Source organism: Patagioenas fasciata, chromosome 10 (assembly GCF_037038585.1).
Source record: "Patagioenas fasciata isolate bPatFas1 chromosome 10, bPatFas1.hap1, whole genome shotgun sequence".
In the NCBI taxonomy this organism is placed as follows: Eukaryota; Metazoa; Chordata; class Aves; order Columbiformes; family Columbidae; genus Patagioenas; species Patagioenas fasciata.
This window is the reverse complement of record NC_092529.1, coordinates 13,256,614-13,282,999: the sequence shown is the minus strand read 5'-3', so window position 1 is coordinate 13,282,999 and position 26,386 is coordinate 13,256,614. Positions and strand designations below refer to the sequence as shown.

The window sequence follows — 26,386 nt, the reverse complement described above, 5'->3', positions numbered from 1 at the left end:
AGTGCTGACCATTGCTGGAATTGGACTAATAATGACTACTTCATCAATAACTCAGTAGCTTTCACTTTTTCTTCCACTATCCACTTCATAACCACAACCATAATTCCATTGCAAATTTTTTTGTTGGTTTTCTTCTGCAAATATGAGTTCTAATTAGTGCAGTACTTTATTCTGATGTTTCCTCCGCCTTTCTCATTCATTTCTTCCTTAGTTTATTTTGTTCTACTTGCTTTAGTAATTTCTATGTCTGTGAAAGTGTTCTTCTTTCCAAGCTGATCTGCAAAAAAGCATCTCTAAGATACATGCTAATTAGTATGGATGGATTTGGTGACCACAGCTTGAATTTCAAATAGCAACATGCAGATCTTATCAATTTTCTGTTCTATATAAGAAATATGTGATTTTGGAACACTTCAGTTTGAGCTTCAGTAGCATACAGGATTTGTCTTTTAATAACCTAGTGTAGGAGAAGTATAGTACCCCAACCGTCTGCTTTATGCTGAACTTTCTGAAGCAGCCAATTTTGTCTTCCAGAACGTGGCTGCTGCACATGCTGAGTGCTGATTGCAAGTATATTTTAAGAGAACCACTTCTCAATATTTAAGAAAATTTCTCTTCTTTTAAAGACGTTCTTTTGTGCTTTTACACTCCTGCTGGCTTCATTGCACCAGGAGGTAACTGACAAATAGCATCCTTCAGTTCCATGGCTGCCTTGACTGCTGCATTGTGTTTATCAAACAAATTGGGAGGAAGAAGACGACTATGAAAAATCAACAACCTGCAGCTTCTCAAGAAGCAGTGAATGTAGCTCTTGGCAACAAAAAGAAAACCTGTGCTATAGTGCAAGCAGAGCGGCTCGTGTGTGTAACAAGATGGGAGTTGTGTTTGAGAAGAATCTGAAACAAAGATTCAGAGCCTCTGGACACCCTAATGTCCTGCTTTACAGACAACTCATGAAAAATCAAATGCAGGTAGGAGCCCTGCAAGAAAAAGTGTAACTAGAATATCTGCTGTTGTGCAATTTTCTTTACCTTTTGTATTAGTAGGCATATGATACGTAAGCTCAATCATGAGTGTGCTAAACACCCAGTATTAGAGGTCTTGAAGATCTAGTGGCTTTATGTGCAAACAACCTGAGCTCACCTTACATTCCTGAGTACCTGCTGCTGTGCCAAACTAAATCCTTTTTAAGCCTGATCTTCTTTCTTCACTTCTATTCCTTATAATACATTGTGGATCACCATAATCTCTGCTCTGTAACAAGAACACAGAAGAGCTATTTCGCTCAACTGATAGAATTGTAAACTATTATAAATGAAATAATTGTTAACTTCCAAAATATTTTGTTTTTCTCTAGTTGTGCTACTATTTTCCCACCTTTTTTTTTTTTTTCTCTTCTCATTAGAGACAACAAAGTAGTTTTGCTCGCATTCCTTTTATTTCTAAATTAATCTTTCTGCCTGTCAAGTACGGGCCAGAGTGCTGTTTAGGATCCCAAAACTGCAACTGTACTTAAACACCAAAAACATGAATCGGATCCCATTTGCTGCATGAAAGAAACAGGCAAAATATTTCCAGTGAGAAAAGGTTTGTGTAGAGAGGTAATACATTTTCTTAGACCAATTGCTGAAGCTGCGGAGTATTTCTGCTCATTTTCAAATGTGCTCCTCTTCTAAGCTACCTGGTCGAGGTATTATAAAAATAAATGCAGGAAATAAAAATACATTTTGGAAAATCCAAAATCTGTTTAAATAGGGAGCAGAAAAATGTAAGAACACATAAATAATAAGAAGATAAATGTTATTTAAAGTACTGCTGTGGTAACTACTGCCTTCTGTTTTATCCCAGTATCTCTCTGCTTCCTCCATTCCTATTAAAGACGGTCATATACAGTTCTTATGCAAGAGTAGTAGCACAGTCTGCTCAGGGATCAAGTAATCATGCTCTGTGTTGTAGTCTGATCTTTCATGGTTTATAAAAATCTTTTTAATTGAGCTATACTTCAATGATTAATGCATTTATCATCCTCTTCACAGCGGCTGCTGCTGCTGTAACATACGGTTTGCTTGTCTGCCTTTTGCCATACATATTTCCTTTCCAATTGCCCTGAAGATTTCAAACTAAATTCAGTACTTCATGGCAATATACTACTTTATCCCAACATGAAAAATCATGTGATTTATAGTTTCTAGTTCATTTGTATACAGGTATTTTACATCTTGGAGTAACAAGAAATAGGTTTGGTACAATGGAAAAAAGCTATATTTGTGAGATTTTCCATTGCTTTTTTATTACCTTCTCTACATCTGCTACATTTATAGAAATTTTGTTAGTAATTTCACTAAGGAATTTTACCAAAACTGCTATTTGGTTCTGTTGCCTGAATTTTCTTGGAGTTCTGAATCTGCTTCTTAACATTTCTGTATGGCTTCAGTATAGATGATGATTTTTCTACTGCTTTTTTCACATATGCTGGAAAAATACTGGGCTACTCAAAGCTAATGGATTGACAGGAATGTACATGTTTCTTCATCCTTAAAGGTGAGGGAAGGATAGAGGAACAGCTGTTTATAGGCTTCGTTTTTGCTTCCTATGAGGTTTCTGTCATTTTTCAGGAGTTTCAAATAAGTTTTCTTCCTAAGATAAAGTCTAAATGATAAAGAAGAAAAAGTCTGTGGAAATTGAAGTTATGGTGGCATATTTAATCTATAACCAGAATCGGCTGGAAACTAAATTAATAGTTATTTCTACTAAGCTTAAAAGTTTGATGTTTTCCTTTTTGTTTGCTTGTTTGTTTTGTTTTAAATTTGACTCCCCCAGTTAGATAATGAGATAGCCCACAAAAATGGACAAGGGAGATTAACCATACTCACACATATGGACTTTTCCCCCTCTAAGTAATACTTTATCCAGTGATAACAGAAAATAAAAGTTCCTTGAATTTGCAAGAGAGTCACCTTCTCCCTCATTACTCAGTCACACCTCAGGCATATTCAAGCTCACAAATTGCATATGCTGAGATTTGCAATCCACTAGAAATAGATGTGCCAGACTGACAAGAAGCCAGTCATTTTGTACCTATTTGTAAGGAAATGTTATATAATGTCAAACTCACAATTAGAAAACATTTCTCCCTCTCTGTTTTAACTTATGAGCCCTCCTTTTTATTTTTTTTCTGTATAGTTTAATAAATAAATAAAAAGTCATCCATTCAATTTAATGTAGACCTCCATTATCATTACATACATAAATTCTTCTGTTACAATATGTGGTTGTGTTTCTATTACTGAAGTCAGAAATGGCCAGCGCTGAAGTAGGCTTTTTTTTAAGGCAGATTTCGGGTTCTGGGGAGAACTTACCCATTAGATACTTCTGTAGACAGAGGAAAAGAATGTCTTCAGAATCAACCAGAAGAATTCCACCTACAGTACTATTTAGGCTAGCAAATTAGGCAGATTCAGGAAACACTTCTTGGCACTGGAACTCAACCACTGAATTGTTAGAACAGTACCTATCATGTTTTGGACCAGACAAACTCCCTCTCTTCCAATGCTCAGACATGTTTTGGAGGTTGACATAAGTTTGAGTATGTTTGCAATAGGAAATCTACATGAGAATACCCTGGTTTGGGAGTTGAGATAATGCTAAGCCATTTCCTCTCTATGCTAGAGAGTGGTTCTGTATAAATTTAATTAATGTATGCATATAGTTTACAGGGCTGGTTCTAAATGGTAAAAATTAAAAGAGAGGAGAGGAGAGGAGAGGAGAGGAGAGGAGAGGAGAGGAGAGGAGAGGAGAGGAGAGGAGAGGAGAGGAGAGGAGAGGAGAGGAGAGGAGAGGAGAGGAGAGGAGAGGAGAGGAGAGGAGAGGAGAGGAGAGGAGAGGAGAGGAGAGGAGAGGAGAGGAGAGGAGAGGAACCATTACTTCTTGTTAGTTCTAGAATTCATAAGATAGGTGTACATAGCCACTTGAAGTTAGATCTTCAAATAGTGACCAAGTTTTACTCAAGTGAGGGAGAAGTACTGAGATTTCATAAAGCCAGGGTAGTAGATTACTGTAATAGAAATACTGATATTTAATTATAGCAACATAAAAGGATACTTTCAAGCCTATATTTAACCTTTCTTTAGTTTTGAAGACCAGGTGTACATGATGTATTCAGAATGGCATGTGTTATTCTGTGTTACAGCACTGACAAGAATCTCGATGACAAAAGTGAAATCCAATGGTTATGAGATCTTTTTTTTGGTTATCACTACAATACTAAAAAAAATGGGACAATGAAGTCAAGACTATTTCAATGAAGATTATGGAATATGATGAGCTGTTGGGAACAGTGCTGCAATTTTGATTTTGGTTGTACCTGCCAACTTCACTGTAGTGGTTGAGATCATAAGTAGCAAAGGAGATCTCAGTTTCCTACAACTGGAGAATTGAGAGGGGAACCTCAGTTGCCTTCAGATGGAGTGCCTCATGTCAGTGCCTATAAGTAAAAATTTTAGTAACTAGATTTACTTTTCAGGAATGAGGTAGGCATTTAGAAGCTTAGGCCTTACTGGAAAGTCTGTTGGAATTTAGCTCTGAATCGTCTAAAATGATTTGAAAAAATAAACCAGTATTTAGGAGTTTACTAGTCAGTGCTTATTTAGCAGCAACTCTACTATAGTCACTGATTATAGACACACGTACAATGGTGGTAGCAGTAATGCTCCATTTCTAGAAAATGGATCCAACCAGATAAATAAGGATGGATAAATGTTTAGGCCTTAAAATATTAAACCTCATTCAAGCTAAACCTCATTTAAGCTAAATTTACTAGATACTGTTAAAAGCCTCTGGAATTTGAATTTTCTAAGAAATATTGTTAGGTCCCTGAAGTATATTGTACAGTTGATGCAGAAGAGTATTGACAGCCCCATTTTGAGATGATGCAACTGAAGAACTTCTATGAGCTCTGGGCATTTTTACTATTAAGTAGTTTTGCTGGTTTTGCTCTCTTTTCAAGAATGGAATTAACAGTAAGTGCCAGAGTAGCATTATTTTTATCCTGGATAGATTAGTAGTGCAGTGCATAATAAATTGCTTAAATTATGTAATTACAAAAAAGAATATACTTATTTGGTTTTGCATAATAATGTGTTATAATGAATTTCACAATAGTGTGTATATATATAGTATATTGTGTATATCCAAGTAACATTTTTGCATCCCCTGTAAAGCATGTCTTGCTGTTAGATTGAAAAGAAATAAATTATACTAATGATTTTTGAAAACCAAGGCAGCAGACTTTGATTGGTGATCTGTCATGAAGAAAGTGAAGAAGGGAACTAACATTTGGTGCAAATTATTTTGTGACTCAATTTGACAGATATCTGTAGGTGGATATCTGAACTGATAAAGTGGAAACAAAGCTGTCCTGTAAATTATTGCCTGACAGGTGCAATCTCCATGGACTAGACTAACAGGGCCTCATTTTGAAATAAATAGATTTTTTTTTTCAATGATTTTGTTTGGAGCTTAGTTTGTTTTGTGTCAAGTACTCACCCCAAGTCAAATCACCACATCACAGTAAATGCAACTTTTTTTTTTCTTTTCTGGAACCTTCAGAGTAAATCATGCAGAACTTAGTGCTGTGTGGTTTTGTTCCCCCCCACCCCCGCCACCCCAGAGCAATCAGTGTGCTCCATGTGAAAGTAGTTTTCTTGCACAGTTCCACTAATTTTCTTCTTTCTGGACCTTACCGGTTGGGAATGCACCATAAAAGTAACTTTCTGATTGGATTCCTGATGGGAAACAGGTTTTAATATGAATAAAGATCATGAATATCCATCATGACTTTCTTTTTAAAAAAATATATATCCCTTAAACCCTTTATTTGGATATTATTTAAACAATGTATTTTAGTAGTATCTTGTAATAGGGAGTTCTACTGGACAACTATAACTAACTTTAAAGTGCTTGTGAATGCAATAAACGGTTAAATTTTATCAAAGAGACTACTGTCATGTTTATTTGCTTTGTACTGCGGTGTAGGGTAAACAGAATTACTGATTCCATTTACTGATAGTAGTCTAATCTAGCATTATCTTGTGTCTTTCTGTTTTTTACCATCAAAACATAGGGGATGATATGTATGATCATCTCTTATTTCTGCTTTAGAAGCTCCTGTGCCTTGAATAATTTTCATGTCTTTGTGTTGTTTCTATTTGTGCTGCATTTTTGAGAGAAAATAATTCAGGTTTTCAGACATTAATACCAGAACTATATTCTACAATTAATTTTTAGTTAAAATTAGACTGTTATCATGTTCTTGGCTTCTGTAACAGAAAATGAAAGCTGAAAGCAGCTCTGCCACTAGGGAAGCACAGGTGAATCATGGTCAGGTTCAATGGAATAAAGCTAAAATGCATTTTCCCCAGTTTTCAAAGCACACACCTGCAGTTGCTTGCTCTCAATTATGCAGCAGCAGTGACTGAGCTCAATTTCTATTTGTGTTTCTGTTTTTAAAAAATGAAGCACTGAACAGCATACATGGTCCTCAAAACATGAAACTCCAGCTGCTGCTGGAGTGTCGTTACTATGGGTAAGAAGAGAAGGGAGGCACAGGAACAGAAAACAATCAGCAATGTTATATGTTTTCTAATGTCATTTTGAATTATTTATACATAGAATAAATAAACAGGAAAACTATAACAAGCATACGTTTCACACTTTCTTGTTTTCAAAGTAAATATAGCATAGTCTGAAGAAAATAGCAGACTTCAAAATCTGTATTTCATATGTACTTTAATTGTTTAGGACTTAACTTACTCTTTGTTTAAATAAAAAATAATTTTGTCATTAATTTCAGTGGGGTTTTTGCAGCTCCTGCTGTATGATATAAGCAGAAGGAACTATGAATATGCTTAATTTTTAAGGCAGAAAGCATTTTTGAAAACAAACACAATTATGCTAGCCAAAAATGTATCTGAAAGAAGAAACTGTTAAAAAGTGCAAACCTTGGATATAGGATCACATGACACTTATATTATAAATACTGGTTTGTTTTACAACAGACTGCTTCCTTCTAACAGTTGACTGAAAGGTAGGTCTAGTAGTTACTGTGTTGGAACCTCTTATAACAACAACAAAAGCAAAAATATGTGCTAGCTTAATTGCATGATCTGGCTTTCTTCTTTTTATGCTTAATGGTGCCCACCTGCATCACGACACCAAAGGCAACACAGATGTTCATGTGATTATATCGAAATGATAACTTTAATCAGCTGCAAAGAAGTCAGTCTTAAGTACATACTATTGTTATTATCCTATCCTTTGGGTTTTGATTCCAGCATTGTCTTGAATGTGAGGAATTAATATAATTGAAGGGTTTGGATTATGTGACCCTGAGGCTGTTTGCATGGATGTTTTTCCTGCTAATACAATAAGTAGATTAACTATAAAATTCATTTTTTTTTCCTCTTTACTTGAACTGCACACTTTTCTAACAACTCTTTTTGAATACAATTTGGTATTTTTTTTTCACAAAGCTCTACATCAAACGGTCTTGTCCATAGTGGGCATATTCTGTTCTTCTGCACTAGTAATACTGACAGTCCCCCTGCAGATGGTCTACTGCTCCAAGACAGTCTATGATTAGTTTTGCTACAAACTATATTGAATGATACTAAGCTTAATTGTTGCAACTTTATGGTAACTTTATGGTGTCTTCACACAGTGATTATTCCTTGCAAAGAGAATTCTTCTGTCAGACTGATCCAGGCTTTTGCAGGCCATCACAAGGCCCACAACCTTTGCCAGGGAATGAGTCACAAAAAGATAAAGCAGAACCTGATGTTCCTGTCTTTTTGTATAGACAGGGGTGGTGTGATTTGTTGTTTAAAAAACTGTCAGCAGCTGACACCACTTAGAACAAAAGTCCTGCCATCCTTAACAGTATTGAGACAGAATTGGCATTGGCAATACTGAAACAATTGCACACCACATCCAAATTAAGCACTAAACTTCTGAAAACAGACACTTCTTGTGCCTTGAAGCATTCAGAGTACTGACCCACATTTTGTAGTGTTTAGCCATTTTCTTACAGATGCAGACTTGCTAACTCTGCAAGAGTACTTTCTGTTTGCTTTTTAAATCAAGTGAAATTATTTGTATACAAAAACATGTCCCTTCTTGGCGATTTCTCCAGGAACAGACTTTCTCTGTCCATAATTTCCATGGTTTTGTAACTATTTTAAAGAAATGTCTTCAAGTAAATATGCAGGCTTAAAAAGCTACCAGAGTTTGCATTTTGATCATGGCTTGTCCCTTTACTTTGAACTCAGAAGAAAAACACACTCGCCCCATATTGTTATTATAGCTGAGGCAGACAGATATTGTTGAGTATGCCCCTTTCTTGGAGAAATAAGAAACTGCAATACTTTTACTGTGAATTGTATTCTAGCATTGTTTTGAATATTTTCATCTCTGAATAAATATTCATGACAGCAAACTATTTCAACTGTCTTTGGATTATTCAAATACAGCAATGAAGGTATTATTTTAGTTTTAAATACAATTGGTTGAAATAAATTTCATTTGACATAGTTTTTAAAAACAGCTTTTATGGAATTTCTACTATTGATAACGTTTAAAAGTGGCATGTACAGGTGCATATGTGGGCAAGAGAGGAATAAAATACAGATTACAGTAAAATAACTACAAATCTGAAGTGATTCTTAAAAACATAGTTACAGCAATGAGGTTAAGAATAGGCAGATAAAAATATCTGTGAAATTCTGTGTAGGGTACTGTATGAAGCTGCATTGAAGTTGAGGACTCAGGGTGGTCAGCTGTGACTTCATCAAGAGTGATTAAACTTGAAAAATGAGAGGAAAACCCCCTCATTTCTTAGGAGAAGTCAGTGGTGTTTGTAGAAGTTGCCTCACTCCCCTTAATACGGGAATAAGTAAAGTGTCAGGAGTAATTTTTTAATGCAGTCTGCAGTCTTCTGATGAAAAGGGCTTTCAGTCTTCACATAGCAGCTAATCAACAGCCTTTTTTATATACTATTTTTTTAAAAACACAAAAAATTATCAGAATTACTTTTACACTTAGAGGATAACACAGATTTAGATTTTTTTTTTCTGTGTATGTACACACATACAGCAATGGATTTTTAGATACCATGTTCTTAAGCAGCTGGCTTTGAACATTTTTTGGCCTTTGGCGAACAGGGACGAAAAAGCGATTTTTGCCTCTGCAGTTTTACGCAGACATAGGTGTATTTTTAGGCTCTCTCACAATGAGTAACACACTTTCCTTTCAGACCTTTTCTGGGTGGGGACTGGAACCCGTGGGCCCGCGGTGAGCATAGAGCCACACGCTCCGATAACGCGCTGTGCTCGCAGCCCGTGCGCTGCGCTGCCAGCGCTTGCTGCTGCCCCCGGCGGCCCGCCCGGCGCTGGCGGAGCCCCGGCTGCTCGGGAATGCTGGGAATGTTGAGTCAGGGACTGGCAACCGAGAGCGCCGAGCTCGCAGCTGACTGAGGGAGAGCCGCTGAGGGCCGGGAAGACGAGGGACAGGGGCGCACGAATCCCCCCCGGCTGCAGCAGGTTCCCTCTGTTCCTCCCCTGCAGGTGTGCGGTGGGTCCCGCTGTCCCCGTCGCCTCCTTCCCCCGCGCAGGGAGATGTCAGCTGAACGGGATGTGGAATCCAGGCGAGGACGAGACACAGATGCAATGATTTGAAAGGTGAGAAGCTCGAACGAGAGAATATGGCTGTGATACATTACTGTGAATTTATTGTGATTAAGGAGATTGCTATATGTTGCTTCCTGCAAGTGTCTGATAGCTGAAACTGGAAATAATTCAGCAGAAAGGGCTTTTTATATGGCTCGAGAAATTACATTGTAATAAATGGGACCAAGTGCACATCTTATTCTGGTAGCAGAGTGCCTCTCCCTACAGAATCATCAACCAGAAACCTCTCCTGCGATTTCTCTTAAAAGCAGCCATAGGAGTCCTGTTTTTCACTCTCAGTGGATAAAATATTGTTGTTGTTGTTGTTGTTAAGGTTTTCTAGAACAGAACTGATGAACTTTGGAAATTCCTGGCTTTATACCTAAATATTGGTTAATTTTGGTGTTGTAATAATTGTGTAAGGAAAAACATGAGAGATTTCTGTTCCCTTTTAGTAGCTGGCATATGGAAACCAGAAATTAACAACATATTATTTTGCAGTTATATAATTAATGAATACTTACTGGGGTTCCTAATTTGATGTTGTGTGGTTTTTCTTATTTTTTAAATTTTTTTTTCTGAGATCCTTTTAGGGCAGACAAGAGTGATGCATATGATAAAATCCGTGCATATATTTATCAAGGATACATATTTTGCTGAGAGCACTAGAGTAGCAATGTGATGGAGAGGAGAAAAAAAAAAAATATATATATATATATATTTTTAGTGTGTGATTGATTTCTAGGCGGCTACCTGCTAAGCCTGGTGATGGATGGATGGGAATCTACTCCCTTAGCGGTGAATTGATATTTCCCTTTTGATGGACACTCCAACTGGCCACTTGCATTGGCAGACAGAAGCTCGTTGCAAATAAGCTCGGCCAATAAGTGCAGCCAAGAGGAGGGCAAAGCCTACTTGTCAGGGTTAGTTTTCTGGTTGGCTTTTACAATCAGTGTTTTCACTTAACTGTTTGTTTGTGATTTGTTTTTATTTCCTATCCCTTGCCCCCACCCACCATATGCATGTCCAGGGCGGCCACCTAGTTTGCAGCCCGGTTCCACGGACCCTTCTCCGGCTCTCCATCCTCCGAAGGGCGGGGAAGGCCCCCCCCTCCATCAAGTCGCTTTTCCACCGGCGCTTCGTTTCCCCGTGGCGAGGTCGAGGACGCAAAAGATCCTTGGTCTCCCGCCTGCCCCTGGCCGCCCTGCTCCGAGGGAAGATGCTGCGGAGCTGCCACCCGCTCCTCCCGCCTCGGGAAAGGGGAGAACTGCACAGCGTTGATTCAGCTGCTCTTTCCAGGGCGCGGGGAGAGATCTCTTGCGGCCCTATGGCCGGTCGTTCTCCTGCCACAGGGAGGGGGCTTGAGACTAGCCTCGCAGCCCCAAAACTCGCCCGGCTCAGCTCCCCCCCGCAGGCGGCTGCGCCAGAGCAGCGCGCCCAGCCCCGACCTGCGTCTGTGCAAGGACCACTATAAAACCCCTATAATCCCCCGCCCGGGGGATTTCCTTGAGGTCTCCGAATAGAGACGACACCCCCGCTCGGCCCCTCCGCGCAACCCGCAGCGCGGCCGCGCGCCGCCCCTCCCTCCGCGGCGGGAACGCCCCGGCTCGCGCAACCACGAGCAGGCGGAGGCGGGCGCGTGCGGCCGGGGCTCGCGCAGCCCAACGGTCGCTGTCCCCGTCCCCTCAGGAGCCCCCGCGGGCGGCACAGGGAGAAGGAGGCGCCGCCACCGCCCACTGCTCCTCCCCGGTGCCCCGCTGCTGCTCCGTGGAGTCAGTCGGTTTGCCATCTTGCTTGGCTATCAGTGCTGGCTGTATTTTACCTGTTCTGTGCAAGAGCAAAGGCTCTTGCAGCTCCTGCCCCTTCGCAGTCTCATCTGCTCGAGCAGTGCATTTCCAGATTTCTTTCCCTGGATATGAAAAGGTCTCTTTCCAGGGTTTTGTTTAGTTTTTTTTTCACGTAGGGGGTGTGTAATGGTAAGTTTCTCCAGTTCACTTAAGGAGTATGTTTCTGTGGGAAATCCTTTGTTAGAGTTATTTTGATGTAAGAAACTGACAGTCTAGGTCTCGGCTTTGCGGGTGACAGGGTTCAGGGGTGTGCGTGAAAAGAACTTTCCCCATATCTCTTCAGTGCTTTAAAAGAAACTTTTCTGTTACAATTAGTTTTGTTTGAAAGCTCAGTTTTCAAAGGCATCGAGGTGAGTTGTCAATTTCACTTTTCTTAGAGGAAACTGTGGGTGGGAGGAGGGACTGGCTCTCCACACTGAGTGAAGGGAACGTAATTTCTTACTCTGAAGGATTAATGGGATGAAGGCAGTCCCTGAGACTCCGCTTCACAGCTGAGGCTGAAACCAGATGTTTGTACCATGGAGAAACTCTGTGCTGTCTCTCACAAGTGCACCCAGTGCGGGGTAATTGTCTCCATTTTATCACCATTAAAATTTCAAATGCAAAAGTGAGGAGATGTTTTGCAAGTGAAAAATAAAGTATGGGGATTGTCCTTCTCATTCCATCTGAAATCCTTTTTGTTGATTTGAGAAAGTAGATGGTAATAATGCAGTCTCCAGAAAACAGTTTGAGTAAATAATTTTGAAGGGTAGTACTGAGGATTGAAATGTTGTTGCCATGTTGGAGAAACTGTGTTTTGACAGGTTTGGAGGAGATTTGGCTGCCATTATCTTTAAATAGCTCCTAGTTTAGTCCTGCTTGGTTGGTGGGGTACCTAGGCTGATACACTGTGTGCCTGAATGTGGGAGATTATACCATCTCATTTTCCTTCCTCACTATATAGCATTGAAGTCATGTGCTTTCATTTTCCAATTGTGTGGGGTTTTTTTCCACCTTTACCATGAAGATGGATTTATGAATAGAAAGTTACTGAAATTGTTTTCCTTTTTCCCAAGGATGAAGGAGAAGGTTGGCATGCGGAGACGTCTTTTGTTCTTTCCCATCCTACTGTACATAATGGAGTTCTTGCCTTAGAAATTTTATGTCTCTGGTCTTCCTGAGCATTGACCTCTTTTTATTAATATCTTCTGTTACTGTCTGAGTGCCTTATTGAACTCATTCTACTTACAATACTTTCTCTTGTGATTAAACAGCAGTTGGTGGAGACCTGTCTCACTATCCCTCATATTCTGTGTGTGCTTCTTCAGCTCCCCATACCTGCTGATAGTCACACTGTGGCTCAAATTCTGATGAATGATGTGTAAGACATATTTATCTATGCTAGTAGCCCCTCCTGTCTCTTGCCTGCTCTAAAGGCTGTAAAAAGGTGGCAAGAGAAATGGTGGCCCATATTCTTAGCAGCCAAATATCAAGTGAGCATCTTAGACTATCTTAGAAAGTCAAATATATCAGATATTTAGAGAATTAGCTATTCAACATGCATGTTTTTGTAAAGGAATGATCAAGGTGATTTTGTTGCTTTAGAAAGATGATTCTTGCAGATCTTTGAGGAGTGACTAACAGGAAAGAGTAGATTGTTCACCCCTCAAAGAGAGTGAGGCAACCAGCCTGTGTATCACTGGCAAAGGCAACATATGTTCTCCCACCTGTATCTCTTATGGTGTGTACTATATTTTTATCCACTATGATGCATTTGTTATCTTCTCAGTTTCATTTAGTTTGTAAGATGCTGTGATATGTATGGAGACAGTCATATCCACCTAGGAAATATTATTGCGATGCTGACTTTTTTAAAAAATGTAACTGCTCTTTTATTTGTGAGATTATATTTGTTTTCTCCAGCTTTAGGATTTCTTTAAAGATTTTTGTGACATAAGTTTTGGTTTTTGAATGATCTTGCATACACTTAGCAAATGATGAAGTTTTCTCAACTTATTTATTTTGCAATGTTAATAATAGCTTATATTTTCTACAAAGTCCTGGCAAAATGTCAAGAGTTACTTTGAAGCAAAATGAGATTACAATTTATTTTTGAGGATCATAGTTGATCTGGGGAAATGTCAGAAGTGAAATTCTCTCAATGAACTGGATAGTGCTTTTTTTTCTGCATGATACTTAGAAGAAAATGTAAAGGCAGATTGGCAGAAACATCAGCTAAATATTTGTCCAGCAGATCACATGTTGCACAGAGCACTGGTGATATGTGGGACAGTTTCCTTCTAAATAAGTAGCTCAGATCACTTAGGGTAAATGCTGACTTACTGGCCAGACTATTCTACCGACTTTGAGAGCTCAGCAGAACACAATTTGGTGACATCATTCCAATTCCTAATGGAAGTTTGCTGTGTCTGTACTTGTGGCCACACTATTTGGCATCCATTTGGATCGTCTCATTGCAAAAATAAGAAATTGAATGGATTTGGATACCATAGTACTTGAATTCTCAGGAACTGATTTCTTCTTGTCAAATGTGAGTTGAATCCAGTTGGAAATTATGGTGATGCTTCTGCAGTTTTCAGTGTTGTTAACAAACATTTTACACGGTTGGTAAAATTAATTTACAGGTAATCTGCTAAGATACACATTTCATTCTGTCTGTAGTATATGCAATGTCTGAATCATTTAATATTGTTATAAAAATACATATGTCTGTTATTTCTTAAATTCCCACTTGATTCCATTTATCTTTCTCCCCACCCTTTGCACTATGGTGCATAAGGAGGATTATGCTTCAGTTTAGCAAAACCATCCTTTAAGTACTTGATAAAAACCAAGTGCTTTAGAGTAATATCTCCCCCCATTTAAAATAGCCAAATAAAATCAATTTAGTTTTCAGTATAGAATAATCTGTATCTCACCCGCCCACTTTAAGTTCAACTAGAATGGCTCTGTGTCAGCAGGTTCTATGGGAAGATGGAAGAAGGGTTCTGCTTGCTTTAGGCAGTAGATGATGATCTGTTTGGCAAGTCTTGAGACCCTGGGGCTGATGTTGCCTCTTCATGCCTCCAGTTCCTGATGTGCTGAGACACAAAGTGAGGAGATCATTCCTCACTTCTTCCTGAAGTGAGGAAGGCTCCATGTATAAACAGTGAAAAGCAGGAAACTATGTAGATGCCTTTCTCTGCTGTTCTGTAAAGCAATGGTATATGGCTTCTACAGTGTCTGAGAAACTCCACAGTCTTAAAGGAAGGCACAAGGTTTATCCTTAAGATGTATACACTTGCAAAAAACGTACTTTCTTTTTTTCCAAGGTCTTTTACTTTGCTTTTTTTGTGTTGCTTTCGGAATTTTCACAGGCATATGAAAGATATAATGTTAAATCAGTATGCAAACATTACTATTAAAGCAAAGGAGAAGTCCAGAATGAAGTTAGTCTTCCTGTGGATGAAGCATGATGATTCCTTTTTTTCAGTAGGGCCCAATGAAGTGCTAAGCAAGTGTTCTCTGGTTTGAGATGAGAAATTCTTCAAAACTTCATACAAGTAGAGAAAAGAAGACAGAACACAAATAATAAACTCTAAAAGGTAAAACAAGTATGTAAAATGCATATCAGAGACATAAACAAAAGGCTGACTCAAAGGAAGAAGCATGAACTACAGTATTGACATGAGACAAGGGTATCCTATACCTATGTTTTGAGTATCAACAAAGCTGCACCAACCTCTACCACCTGGCCACATGTCAGGTCTGCTGTATCTAAAAATATTTGATTGTATCTAGTTTATATTGATGCTGACAGTTTATGCTAGCAATCTTAGTTTTTCCAGCCTAGATTTTTTTTTTTTTTGGGGGGGTGGGGGCAGGGGTGGAGAGGAGGGAGGGATGGGGGGAAGTTGTACCACTCTAGCAGACAGTTGCTTTTGTTCAGGATCTGCCACAAGCAAGTGGAAGGAAAATGCTCTTCAGCTCTGATCTCACGCCAGATCCCCTTTGAAGGAGCTACAGAACTTTTTCAAGAAACTAGAAATATACAAGGATGGATTTCTCAAGTGCATTATGTTATAAAATTTGGCCAGAGGATGGCTGACACTTGAAGATTAGGATAAGCAATTCCATTGCCCCCGGTCACCATGATATATTGTTTTTATTGATCAATGCATTGAAGTTGAGATGACAGAAAAGCTGCACCAGTGTTTTTGTGGAACAAGCTGTAGGTCATCTTCTGAATGCTGGATGACAGCTGAAGAGGGGAGCAGATTGGCATGCTTATGATAAAATGTCAAAATTTGAAAATGGAAATCAGCAAGTTACATCTGGTTCCTTTAAATCTGTACATGGCAAAAATTTGTGATGTTTTATGACATAATTACTGGTCTTGTTAGTATAGTTTCTATGGAACAATTTTATGTTATGTTAGATTGTTTGATCCATTTTGCTAAGGGCAATTTTTGCATTGAAATTAATTCCTTTTAATGGAGCAGCCTGAGTGTAGTACAAAGAGTTCAGTGTTTCCAAACTATCAATGTTGAATAAATACCATGCTCTTGTATTTTTTTGCCCCAAACCCAAACATTGTTGTCAGTGTTTCAATGTAGTGTAGTGCTGTGTCTTATGGAACTTGTGACTCTTGACACAACACTCTTGTGACCTTCTGGGAAAGAGGTGAAAATTCATAAGAGAAGCCACTGTTGTATAGTAGTAATTGAAACAAGTTGAACAACTTGAAAAGTTTCAGCTGATTCAGATGCATAATGGTAATTCAAAGGAGACAAAAAATGCTTTAGACTGTGCTGGCTGTTAAACTTGCTGAAAACATAGCATATACCAAGCAGTTCTTAAAATTCATATAAGCTGTGTAGTATATGCTTGTGTGGGGTAATGAGAGGTCAGGTGAGAATCATAGTGTCGTGGAACATGCTGGTTTGGAAGGGACCTTCAAAGCTCATCCAGTCCAACCCCTGCCATGGGCAGGGGCATCTTCACCCAGATCAGAGCCCTGTCCAGCCTGACCTGGGATGTCCCAGGGATGGGGCATCCACCACCTCTCTGGGCAACCTGGACCAGTGTTTCACCACCCTCATCATCAAAAATGTCTTCCTTGTGTGTAGTCTATATCTATCCTCTTTTAGTTTGAAAGCATTATCCCTTGTCTTATCAAGGCATACTTCATGTTCGCTGACATTATTAGTATCCATAATATTTTCTGCTAATGTTGTTGGTGAGGATTTAATATACTAGACCTTTTAATAAACATGACATCAAATCATCATTCTGCTTGCCCTGCTGCATTAACACTTTTTTTTTTTTTTTTTCCCCAGCAAATATAGAACAGGTGTTTCAAAACAGTGGGAAATAATGTGCCTGTAGATAATGAGGATGTCTTGCGGGTATGGTTAAAGATTACTGGATTTAACTGAATCCAACTTTTGTTCTTCCTCAGATTACATTTGACATGTACTAGCTCTGGTTAATGACCACTATTTTAATGAATACCACAAATTTATTGACACTATCAGATTTGTTTTTAAAAAGTCAGTGGGCTTACCTAATCCTAAAGTCCTGTTGGATGTTTATGCTTATGCTATGTAAAACTATAAACTTACTTGGAACTTGGTAAATGTAGAATGATAGTATTGAAGAATTTGAAAACAGAGCACTGGTCCACATCTATCTGTTGTTTGCTTAAATAAATGACAAGGATAGTTCTATCAAGGTAATAATATATCCATAGAAGAAAAAAAAAAAAAGAAGAAAATTGTATTTCGCAAGCACTCCTTTTCTAAATGAAAACCTAGACTGCTGTCATGCAATCTTTTCCTGAGAACTTTATTAATAACAAATACTAGCAGGCTAGTACTTTGAACAAATAATACTGGGTTGTAATATATTATAATTGTTTAGAAGGAAATATTCACTCAAATTACCTTAGTTTATTTACTGTTAATCTTTCTGGCTATAATATGTTTTTACTGGTTACAGCTGAATTATTAGAAACACTGTTTCCTTCATCCTTCTTCCTGTCCAAAAAGCTCTTTGTTAATCTAAACAAAAATTAAAACTCCTGCTTAGTTCCTTGGTCTGTCTTAAATTAGGATTTCTAGAGAATATACAGAACTGTTGAATTGCTACTGTTATACTGTCTTTTGGAAATGTTTTAGTTTGCATAGTTCTCAATGTTAACAACAGCTATTAATTTTCCTTTATATAATTCTGTATGGTCAGTCATTTAAGTTCATTCACATATCAGCTAAGATATTTTTTGGGCCTACGGTGTTTATTGCAACATAAAGCTTGTTAACTAGATAAAAATGTGAAGATATTTTCTAGCAAGAAGGAAATGAGCATTTTTTGCCTTCTGAATGAAATTAGTTTGAAAATGTACTTTTAATTATTCATCCTAAACACAATATGCATAGTAAATTCTATTTTAAAAGTAATTACTCTAGGAAGCAGATTACTTTGTTTTCTGGTATATGCTGATTACTTGTGAACTTATTTTCCAAGATGAAAATTTACTTAATTTTATATCTTCTTTTTCAGGTCTCTGGCTTTGGAGGAACAATAGTTTTTTGCCTACTGGAAGAATGCAGTGAAACTGCCAATATTTCTAACTGGAATTATAGATTTAATATTCAAATTTAGTGTTACTGATTTCTTAAAAAATAGTACCTCAAAGTATAAGAAAAATGTATGGAAGCGCAAGAACAATCAGCAATTTGGAAGGAAGTCCCTCCAGGTCTCCTCGTTTGCCAAGATCTCCTCGCCTGGGCCACAGGCGAACAAGTAGTGGAGGAGGAACAGGTAAGACGTTATCAATGGAGAACATCCAGTCCCTTAATGCAGCCTATGCAACATCTGGACCAATGTATCTGAGTGACCATGAAGGTGTAGCTTCTACCACTTTCCCAAAGGGCACAATGACTCTTGGAAGGGCTACAAATCGAGCTGTATATGGTGGTCGAGTCACAGCTATGGGGAGCAGTCCTAATATTGCTTCAGCTGGACTTTCGCACACAGATGTTCTTTCTTATACTGATCAGCATGGAGGTCTGACCACATCTTCACACCATCACCATCATCAGGTTCCTTCTATGCTGAGACAGGTTAGAGATAGTACCATGTTAGACCTGCAGGCTCAGCTTAAGGATCTACAGAGGGAGAATGATCTCCTCAGAAAAGAACTAGACATAAAGGACAGCAAGCTGGGGTCCTCCATGAATAGCATCAAAACTTTTTGGAGTCCCGAGCTAAAGAAAGAAAGAGTATTGAGGAAAGAAGAAGCAGCCAGAATGTCAGTTCTTAAAGAACAAATGAGAGTTTCCCATGAAGAAAATCAGGTAAGTAATTCTGAAAGTTTCTTTCTGTTCACTTACAGCTAAGTATTTGATGTTTTACTTACGGTACTGTAGCCTATGCTGGAACAAGCTTGACATTTACAGCAAGAATTGTATGTCTTGATCTATCTGTCTTTGACTGCTAAACAGTAGGAAAGCACATTAATAAGAATCTGAATGCAGGTTATACTTTCCTTCATCCAACATTTTTTTTGTATTATAGCTGAAGAGAATAATTGTTTGTCAATACCCATTTTCTTAGTTTTTAGACTTTCTCAAGTGCTTTTTTACAGCAACGGTCTAAATACACTCAGCAACCTTTTGTTGAAGAGATAAATGAGCCACTTCTATAAAAGTGTAAGCAGACATCCGGAGGTATATTTTGTATGAGCTGTATAAGGATTTAGTCACCCTTTTTTTTAAAGTTAAAAGAAGATATATTAAATCCCCATATGTGACCTTCTGTAATTTTATGTTAAGTATTTTAATCTGCATGAATAAAGCTATAAGGCCAAGCTTTGAGTCTCTTGGCTATTTCACAAAGCTATACAAAACAGTGGTACAGAATAGATCTTAAATACTCTCCTATTGCTGTCTCCACACACTTTTTGGCTGCTGGTCTTATTTTAAAGCTGCTCCTTTTTAGACCATCTGTTAACTTTCCCCAGACAAAAACACAATCCTGTGTTTCTCTCACTTCCAGTTTCTCAATCTAAACTTCTTTGCTGGCAGGCAGCAACAACTGAAATTTTTAATTTACTTCTGAGTTTGTGATCATCAGTGCTTTTCACCAAACCTTCCACATCTTAAGCATGTCACAATCCTAAATATCTATGGAACTAACAAGCCTGATACCAGTTACTTCAGTGGGAAACTGACTGGGTCTTGATCTGGAATTCAGTACAATGAATGAATTATTATATTAATTTTTATTATTATTTCTTGTATAACTTGTGTATTCAGAATGATAGTAATAGTTGCTGAAAATTTATTTATAGTGGGTGCACTGGGATGCTCCTAGAAGCAATATTATAAAAATCTTGTTGGGTGGAGGTTCTGCTATTTAAAAGCCTCACATTGGTTAGGCATTCTAATCTTGGCAATTGATGTCACCTTAGTAGTATTCTAAGGCACTCTGTTTTGGTAACCTTTCTTACAGAAATGTCACATGAATATCTTGTATTGACATTTGGAATCTGAGTCTGGTATTTAGAGAATTTGTCCCTTGCCAAAGTGGTTACCTGTTTGTTTTTTCTATTTTCTGAAAGCTATTTCCTCTACATGAGGGGAAACTAAATTACTAACTCTAGTATGAATCCCCCTATTCATTCATTTATTTAATTGAAGATTATATATCTAACAAAAGACAAAAAGTTTTTATTTTAACCTACCTGTGTATTTAACATGAGTCCTTACTCTATAATAACATAAAGACTGGGTAGCCCAGTATTCCATTGCTAACAGTATCCAGAAGTTCATAGAATAGACTTGGTATACAGTGATATATCCATTGAGTACTCTATGATCCAGCTACAGTTTTTGTGTGCTTAATAACTCTCAGTGGACTTCTCTTTGAATTAAACCAGTTGCTTTTGGACCTGTGTAATATTCCAGTGTCTACAACCTCTGATGACAGCAAATCCCACATCTTAACATGTCATGTGAACAGCCACTGCTTTTCACACTAGACTCTGGCTGCTTTTGCTAGGGTTTTTCCTTGTACTGGAAGAAACATTAAATAGTTGATGTCTGCTGCTGTGTATGATTTTATAGGACACTGTCATCACATTCCTCCCTCAGCTCTTTTCCAGACAGGAGAATCTTAGCATGTGATAGTTCCTTTTCATGAAACTGTTACCTTTATTTGATTCTTCTCTGAATGTTTCTTGGCTTTTTTTTTTTTTTTTTTTTTTTTTTTTTGAGGTGAAGAAGATCAAAACAGATCAATATTTTTTGTAATACAGATGTAAAATGGGTTATGCATTAATGTTATAGTGTTTGCCCTTTTATTCTGTACATCTCTCCCAACAATTCCCAGTGCTTCATTTGTTTGTTCTTTCTAGCTTTGGATGGCATCTTTTTTTGCTGTGAGTACTGAGCTAATATTTTAATGGAAATATTTATTGTAGTTGAAGAATCTCACCAGTGGTTATAATCAGTTTAGATCCATGCATGAAGGTAGGATTATTTTCACTTGTGTATAACTTAACATGAGTCTCCCTGAACTTCATCTGCCAGCTTCTGCCTAGTTGCTTAGTCCTATAAAATCCTTATTTGCATTTGGCTTTTGTCTTTACTGCCCTGAATAACCAAGTATCATGAGGAAAATTAGTCATCATAGCGTTCACCCTGTGCTCTGGGTTGCTTAGGATATGTGAGACAGCAGAAAGCCCGGCCAAAGGTTCCAGCAAAACTCTACAGGGACCTTCTGTTGGTTTTATGACTTGACCATGCGTTTCTACCATTTCCTCTCTTGTGATCAAATATTTATGTATGAAAGGAGCATCTCCCTTATCTAATTGCTTTTTAGTTTTCTTGTAAGCATTTGTAGGGGAGCCTTTCCGAAGGAATGGCTTTTGAAGTCTAAGCTGGCTGTGTCACCTAGTTTGTCAGTTTTGCTTATCCACATGGTTATTGATTCTTTCAAACAACTATTTTCAGTTAACATTATCAGAAAGCAATAATGTTAAAGACAAAATGGTGCCATCTATCACACCTATACTAAAAAGTGATAGATCTGTCCTTGTGTGTCTGAGGGTTACTGACTTATGAATCTTCCTTTCTTAAAAACTGAGATGTTTCTTACTGAAACACTAACATCTGTTTACAGATGGGCTGTGCATGATGAAATTGACCCTGATGGGGCCCTTATTCTCATAGCCAACTCTGAGAACTCCCAGGAGACCCGAGAAGGGCAAATCTATCTGTCTGCATGCCAAAAAAAAAAAGAAGAATGAATTAGCAGTTTGATTTTTTTATTGTGGTTTCTGGAAAAATATTGTAAAAAATCAAAGAAAAAAAATTGTAAAATACATTATTTTTTTTAAAATTAGCTATTTCTAAAATATGAATAATATGGGGAAAAATATAAAGACTAACACAATATGGATTTGTAAAAAATGTCAAAAGCCTGTTCTTGGCTGACAGGAAAACAGGCTTTATGCAAGGGTAAAAACAGTGGTAACGTATTGGCATAAGGGAAGCTTTTATGCTGTCTAAGAAAATTTCATTAGGAAGCTGGTGGGAAACATCTGAGGTGAAATTGCTATTATATGGATGCCTATCTGATTAGAAGACTGCTTTAAAGTCTAATTATCAATTATTCATGGTGAAGTTGGAAAGCTGTACAGTAGCATCTGGTAGAGATCTGTCATGTGTTTGAGGCTTTCATGAATGTTATGAATGGTGGATATGTATTATGCATCCAGATAATGTCAGTCTTGAAGGGTTAAAACATTCTGGAAAATGTTTAGGATTATGAATGAAAACAAAATTGGTAATTTTAAGAAATAGACTGAAAGTAGGATGGGTTGTAACAGAAAATTGCTGAAAAGTAAACAATTTGGAAGCGAAAAGAGACCCATGTGAAGAAATTTATGGACAGTAACTTAGACGTTCCTGATTTTCTTTTGAAGATTATTTTACCTTTGGAAATGCGTGCTTTGAGCACGTGTTGTTTGAATTTACAACTCAAAGTTAGTTGTCTTTCTGTTCTTCTTCATGGCATATTTTCTCAGAGCACAGCTAGTATTATTCTATATATGGGTTGATTGTATACATGGGGCAGGAAGTACTCTAAATGTTTTTAGCTATTTAAAGTGGTTCTTCATCTTGGAATCATCTATTTTCCGTTTCTAGGTGAGAGATTTTGTGGTTTTTTTACAGGTAGATAGTTATTTTCTCTAATCTTGCTTGAATGTATTATATAGAAGAGCTAATATAGAAGGTTTCAATGGAGAGCAGAAGGCTATGAGGTGGAAAGAACTGGGAGGACACAAGAAATTACTCAGCAGGATTCATTGCAAGGATTGCCTGTCTGTCAAAAAAAGGCAGAGAACTAGTTTATCCATTTGGATTACCTGGTTCTAAGACAACATATTAATGTTTACCAGTTGACATTCTGCTTTTATGACATTGCAGTAACTGAATTAGATTTACTGTGACACTTTAAAAATTAATTCTAAACTCAGTTGCAAAAAATAATGCCCGTTTCTCCTACTTATAAATGCCATTATTTAACACCACGTAATTAATACAAAATGAACGACTGCATGCGATGAACAGTGGCTCTCTTTCATTCATGATATAATTACACATTTTTGTTGGAAAGAAATGGTGAGTTTGATATTTTTTTTTCTTCTTACAGAAAACTAGGTGATTTTAATTTGCTTAATGTGTTCTTTGAAAACATATTGTAGATTTTGATCTTCTTATGAAGTTTAATTCCCATCCTGATATGAACGAGACATGAAAAGGATAGTGAACAGTTCCTTTCGGAGGCTCATGGTTTTGAATATAAAATTGTTCCTTGAAATAACTTTTATATTTCTGTAGCAATATGAATAACTCATAGATGCTGCAATTAACAGAAGAGAGCTGATAAAATAATCAATAGAAAACGGTATGTGTATTCATGAAGTGAGAACTGTGAGTAGCTACTCAATGTTATTTCGCATGCTCTTCGTTTTTACTTTGATTCATGACAAGTGTCTAAGTAGAACATAGAAGAAAATACACTAAGAAACAATCTGAAATGATGCTTTCCAAACTGAAGTCCCAGTAAAACCTTGATCAAGCAAATGTATACATTCTTTAAAACAAACCACATGTTCATGTGTGTACACACACAAAAATAAAAAACACACCACCACCAACACACCAAAAAAATCCAAACCAAACAATACAACACTCTTAGTTTGTTTTGATGTATTGCACATCATAAAAAGTACACTATTTTAGTCATCTTTCTGCCTTATAAAAGAAAAGTCAGGAAGCAAGGGCAATAATTTGATTTATTGTAACTTCGGCTTATCTGGGAACTAGTCAGTGGAGTTTTTTAGAAAACATGTATTACTTATATATACTTCTAAAACTATACCTAGTTGAAAAATACTATGTATTAATATAGTAATATATTTATAATATTAATTATTAATAATGTTTAAACAAGTTCACCACTTCTGAAGTTTATGCAGGAGTTTCTATGGCTGGGGTCAATTCAAACCGAACAGTCCATTGCTTAGACCCTCCTGGCATCCTCTAAATGCAAGTGAAAGGAAATCAAAGATCTGTTATCTTCTCTGTCTGTGCTGAGTCCCTTTTTTTTTTTTGAGATATTTTGTTTATGCCCACTGAAATTCTGAAGGCTTGATCCTAGTGGAATATGCAGGGACTTGCAAGCAATTAGGTCTTCAGTTGGAGTTCACAGATAGGTATTTTCTTCCTTAATATGCATCAAAGTATACACTTGATTATTGCTTGGAAAGGTGGCCCTGACATTGTTCCTAAATGCCAGAGGTGGTCAGAGGAGTTTTTAAGAGTATAAATACCTTTTGCCTGTCTCATTGTCTCTGTATTAATATGTGTAACACCACAAATTTTGAAGCTTGTTGTGAATATTTATGAAATACAAGGTTACACACTAAAGGTAAAGCTAGTAACCTGAGAAATGGAAGTGTTCTGTTCGTGTTTTACTATGCTTTCTGAGGTATGTTATCACATTAATAAACTAATTTAATAATAAACCCCCCTGATTTTTTAATAAATGTTTTCTTCAAGAAAAAATAATCAATTTAAATATTTTCAATGCAAATTTGCAATATATAATAGTATTTATGACCAATGAAAGTCTCATAAGGATTTTTAAAGCCAGTATGTTCAGCACATTCACCTTATTTTCTGTTTTTCACTGTACTGTTGTTTCTTGTTTTCTTCATTTTGGTTTTTTTTTTTTTTAATACTTGTGTTTTAAGAGATGCCTGCATACTTGTTGCTTTAACTTTATTTTATATGTTTTCACTGTTTTCTTCATTAAAATTCATGTGCATTGATGGCAATTTAGGTAAGTGCAAAGTATTTCTTCTTTATTTTTTCAAACAAGACAAAATGCTTTAGCATTTAAATGTGTGGAAAAGATTAAACATTCCTTACAGAATACAACTTCATTATCTGCAGATGAAAGTATAATGAAACAAAAAAGAACATCAGTAATCTTTTTTCTAATTTGAAAATAAAAATGTTTCTGTCAAATGGGAAGAGGTTAAAACACATAATGACAGTATAGAAGCGGTGTGAAACAGACTGAATAATCCATGCCAGAAGGGTGTCTGCTGGCTTTTCTACTGCTGTTGCTGCTGATGAGGAAAGGCTGTTAGCTCTCTGGTGGAAGGAAATGTTGAGGAAGCAATAACCCAAAAGCGTTTAAGGGTGAATGAGGAATGTAATTACTTTTTTTTTTTTTTTGTCCACCATGGGATTTTTAAATCTGAAAAAGTTTGGTAAGTACTGAGCTAGAAGAAGAGTAAGGGGAATGTGTGCAAGTACTCGTTTAGCCTTGACTGAGGGTTTTGGTGGTTTTCTGGGTTAGATAATAATACAGATATATAGATTATATAGTAGAAACTAACACTTTAAACTGTACGAACATTATATTACATGTTAATAGTAATTTGGAAAAGATAGTAATAATTTATATCCTTTTGTGTATTGAGATATAAAGAGATCTGAGGAAAGTAAACATTAATTATGTTTTGTTCCTCCCAGCATTTGGAAAAGATAAGAAGCAAGAATTGTAGTCTCTAGGATGCACTGTGTATAACTCTACTAGCTGTTAGAAATTGGAAGTTGTTGAAGAAGTGATTTGAACTTAAAAGAATATAAGCAAAATACCTACTTCAGCCACTTTAGTCTTTTTTTTTTTTCTTTTTGTGATTATTATTGTTTTTTAAATGCAGGATATAGGTCATTCTCAATTATGCCAGTTCAAATGTACTAGCATTAAAAAAAAATTATTTGAATTTCATCTTTAAGTCCTAGAATGAATGTCAAATGAGTGTCAGTGAGTGTTTTTTGTAAAGAAACAAGACCTGTCATGTTTTAAGAAAAGGTGGATTGACTCTGTAGCAGAAACAGCATTGAAATGGAAGGTGTTTGGTACTGTCTCATGCTATATGACTCAGAACTGTGATCTCATCAGCTTTGAACATATTCATATCCTTAGCTGACATTTGATGGTACATCCCTCAGATACTACAAAAAGTGCTGCTGATTCTGTTGTGGGTTTTTTTATCCTGTAATGGTGGTGATCATCTGCTGCATAAAACTGAAAACCGAAGTATTGCACGAGGCATTTCTGAAAGTCTGTACCTTTATTAGTTGATACTTCAGCTGGATTTAGTAATTTCATCCTGTTTGTCAAATTTAACAACTTCAGATGGTTACTGCATTCTATGTTCCCTGTTCTACTGTGCTTTAAATCCTGGGTGTG

The 26,386-nt window shown here is 37.1% G+C and overlaps 1 protein-coding gene across 14 annotated transcripts in view; it reads left to right on the top strand.

Moving 5' to 3' along the window:
- The first annotated feature begins 9,394 nt into the window (after positions 1-9,394).
- ERC2 (ELKS/RAB6-interacting/CAST family member 2) overlaps positions 9,395-26,386 on the top strand; it is a 433,731-nt gene continuing 416,739 nt past the window's right edge. For 6 of the 14 annotated variants that reach the window (XR_011740737.1, XR_011740732.1, XR_011740731.1 and 3 more), the window contains exons 1-2: positions 9,395-9,731; positions 18,107-18,903. Coding sequence is in view for 1 of the 14 variants with exons in the window: in XM_071813173.1 (XP_071669274.1) it covers positions 18,253-18,903 (651 nt within the window). In the remaining 13 variants the exon portion in view is untranslated. Of the gene's footprint in view, positions 9,732-16,894; positions 16,954-18,106; positions 18,904-26,386 lie in introns of those variants that run through there. The other 8 variants (XR_011740734.1, XR_011740730.1, XR_011740735.1 and 5 more) reach the window with 5 other exon arrangements.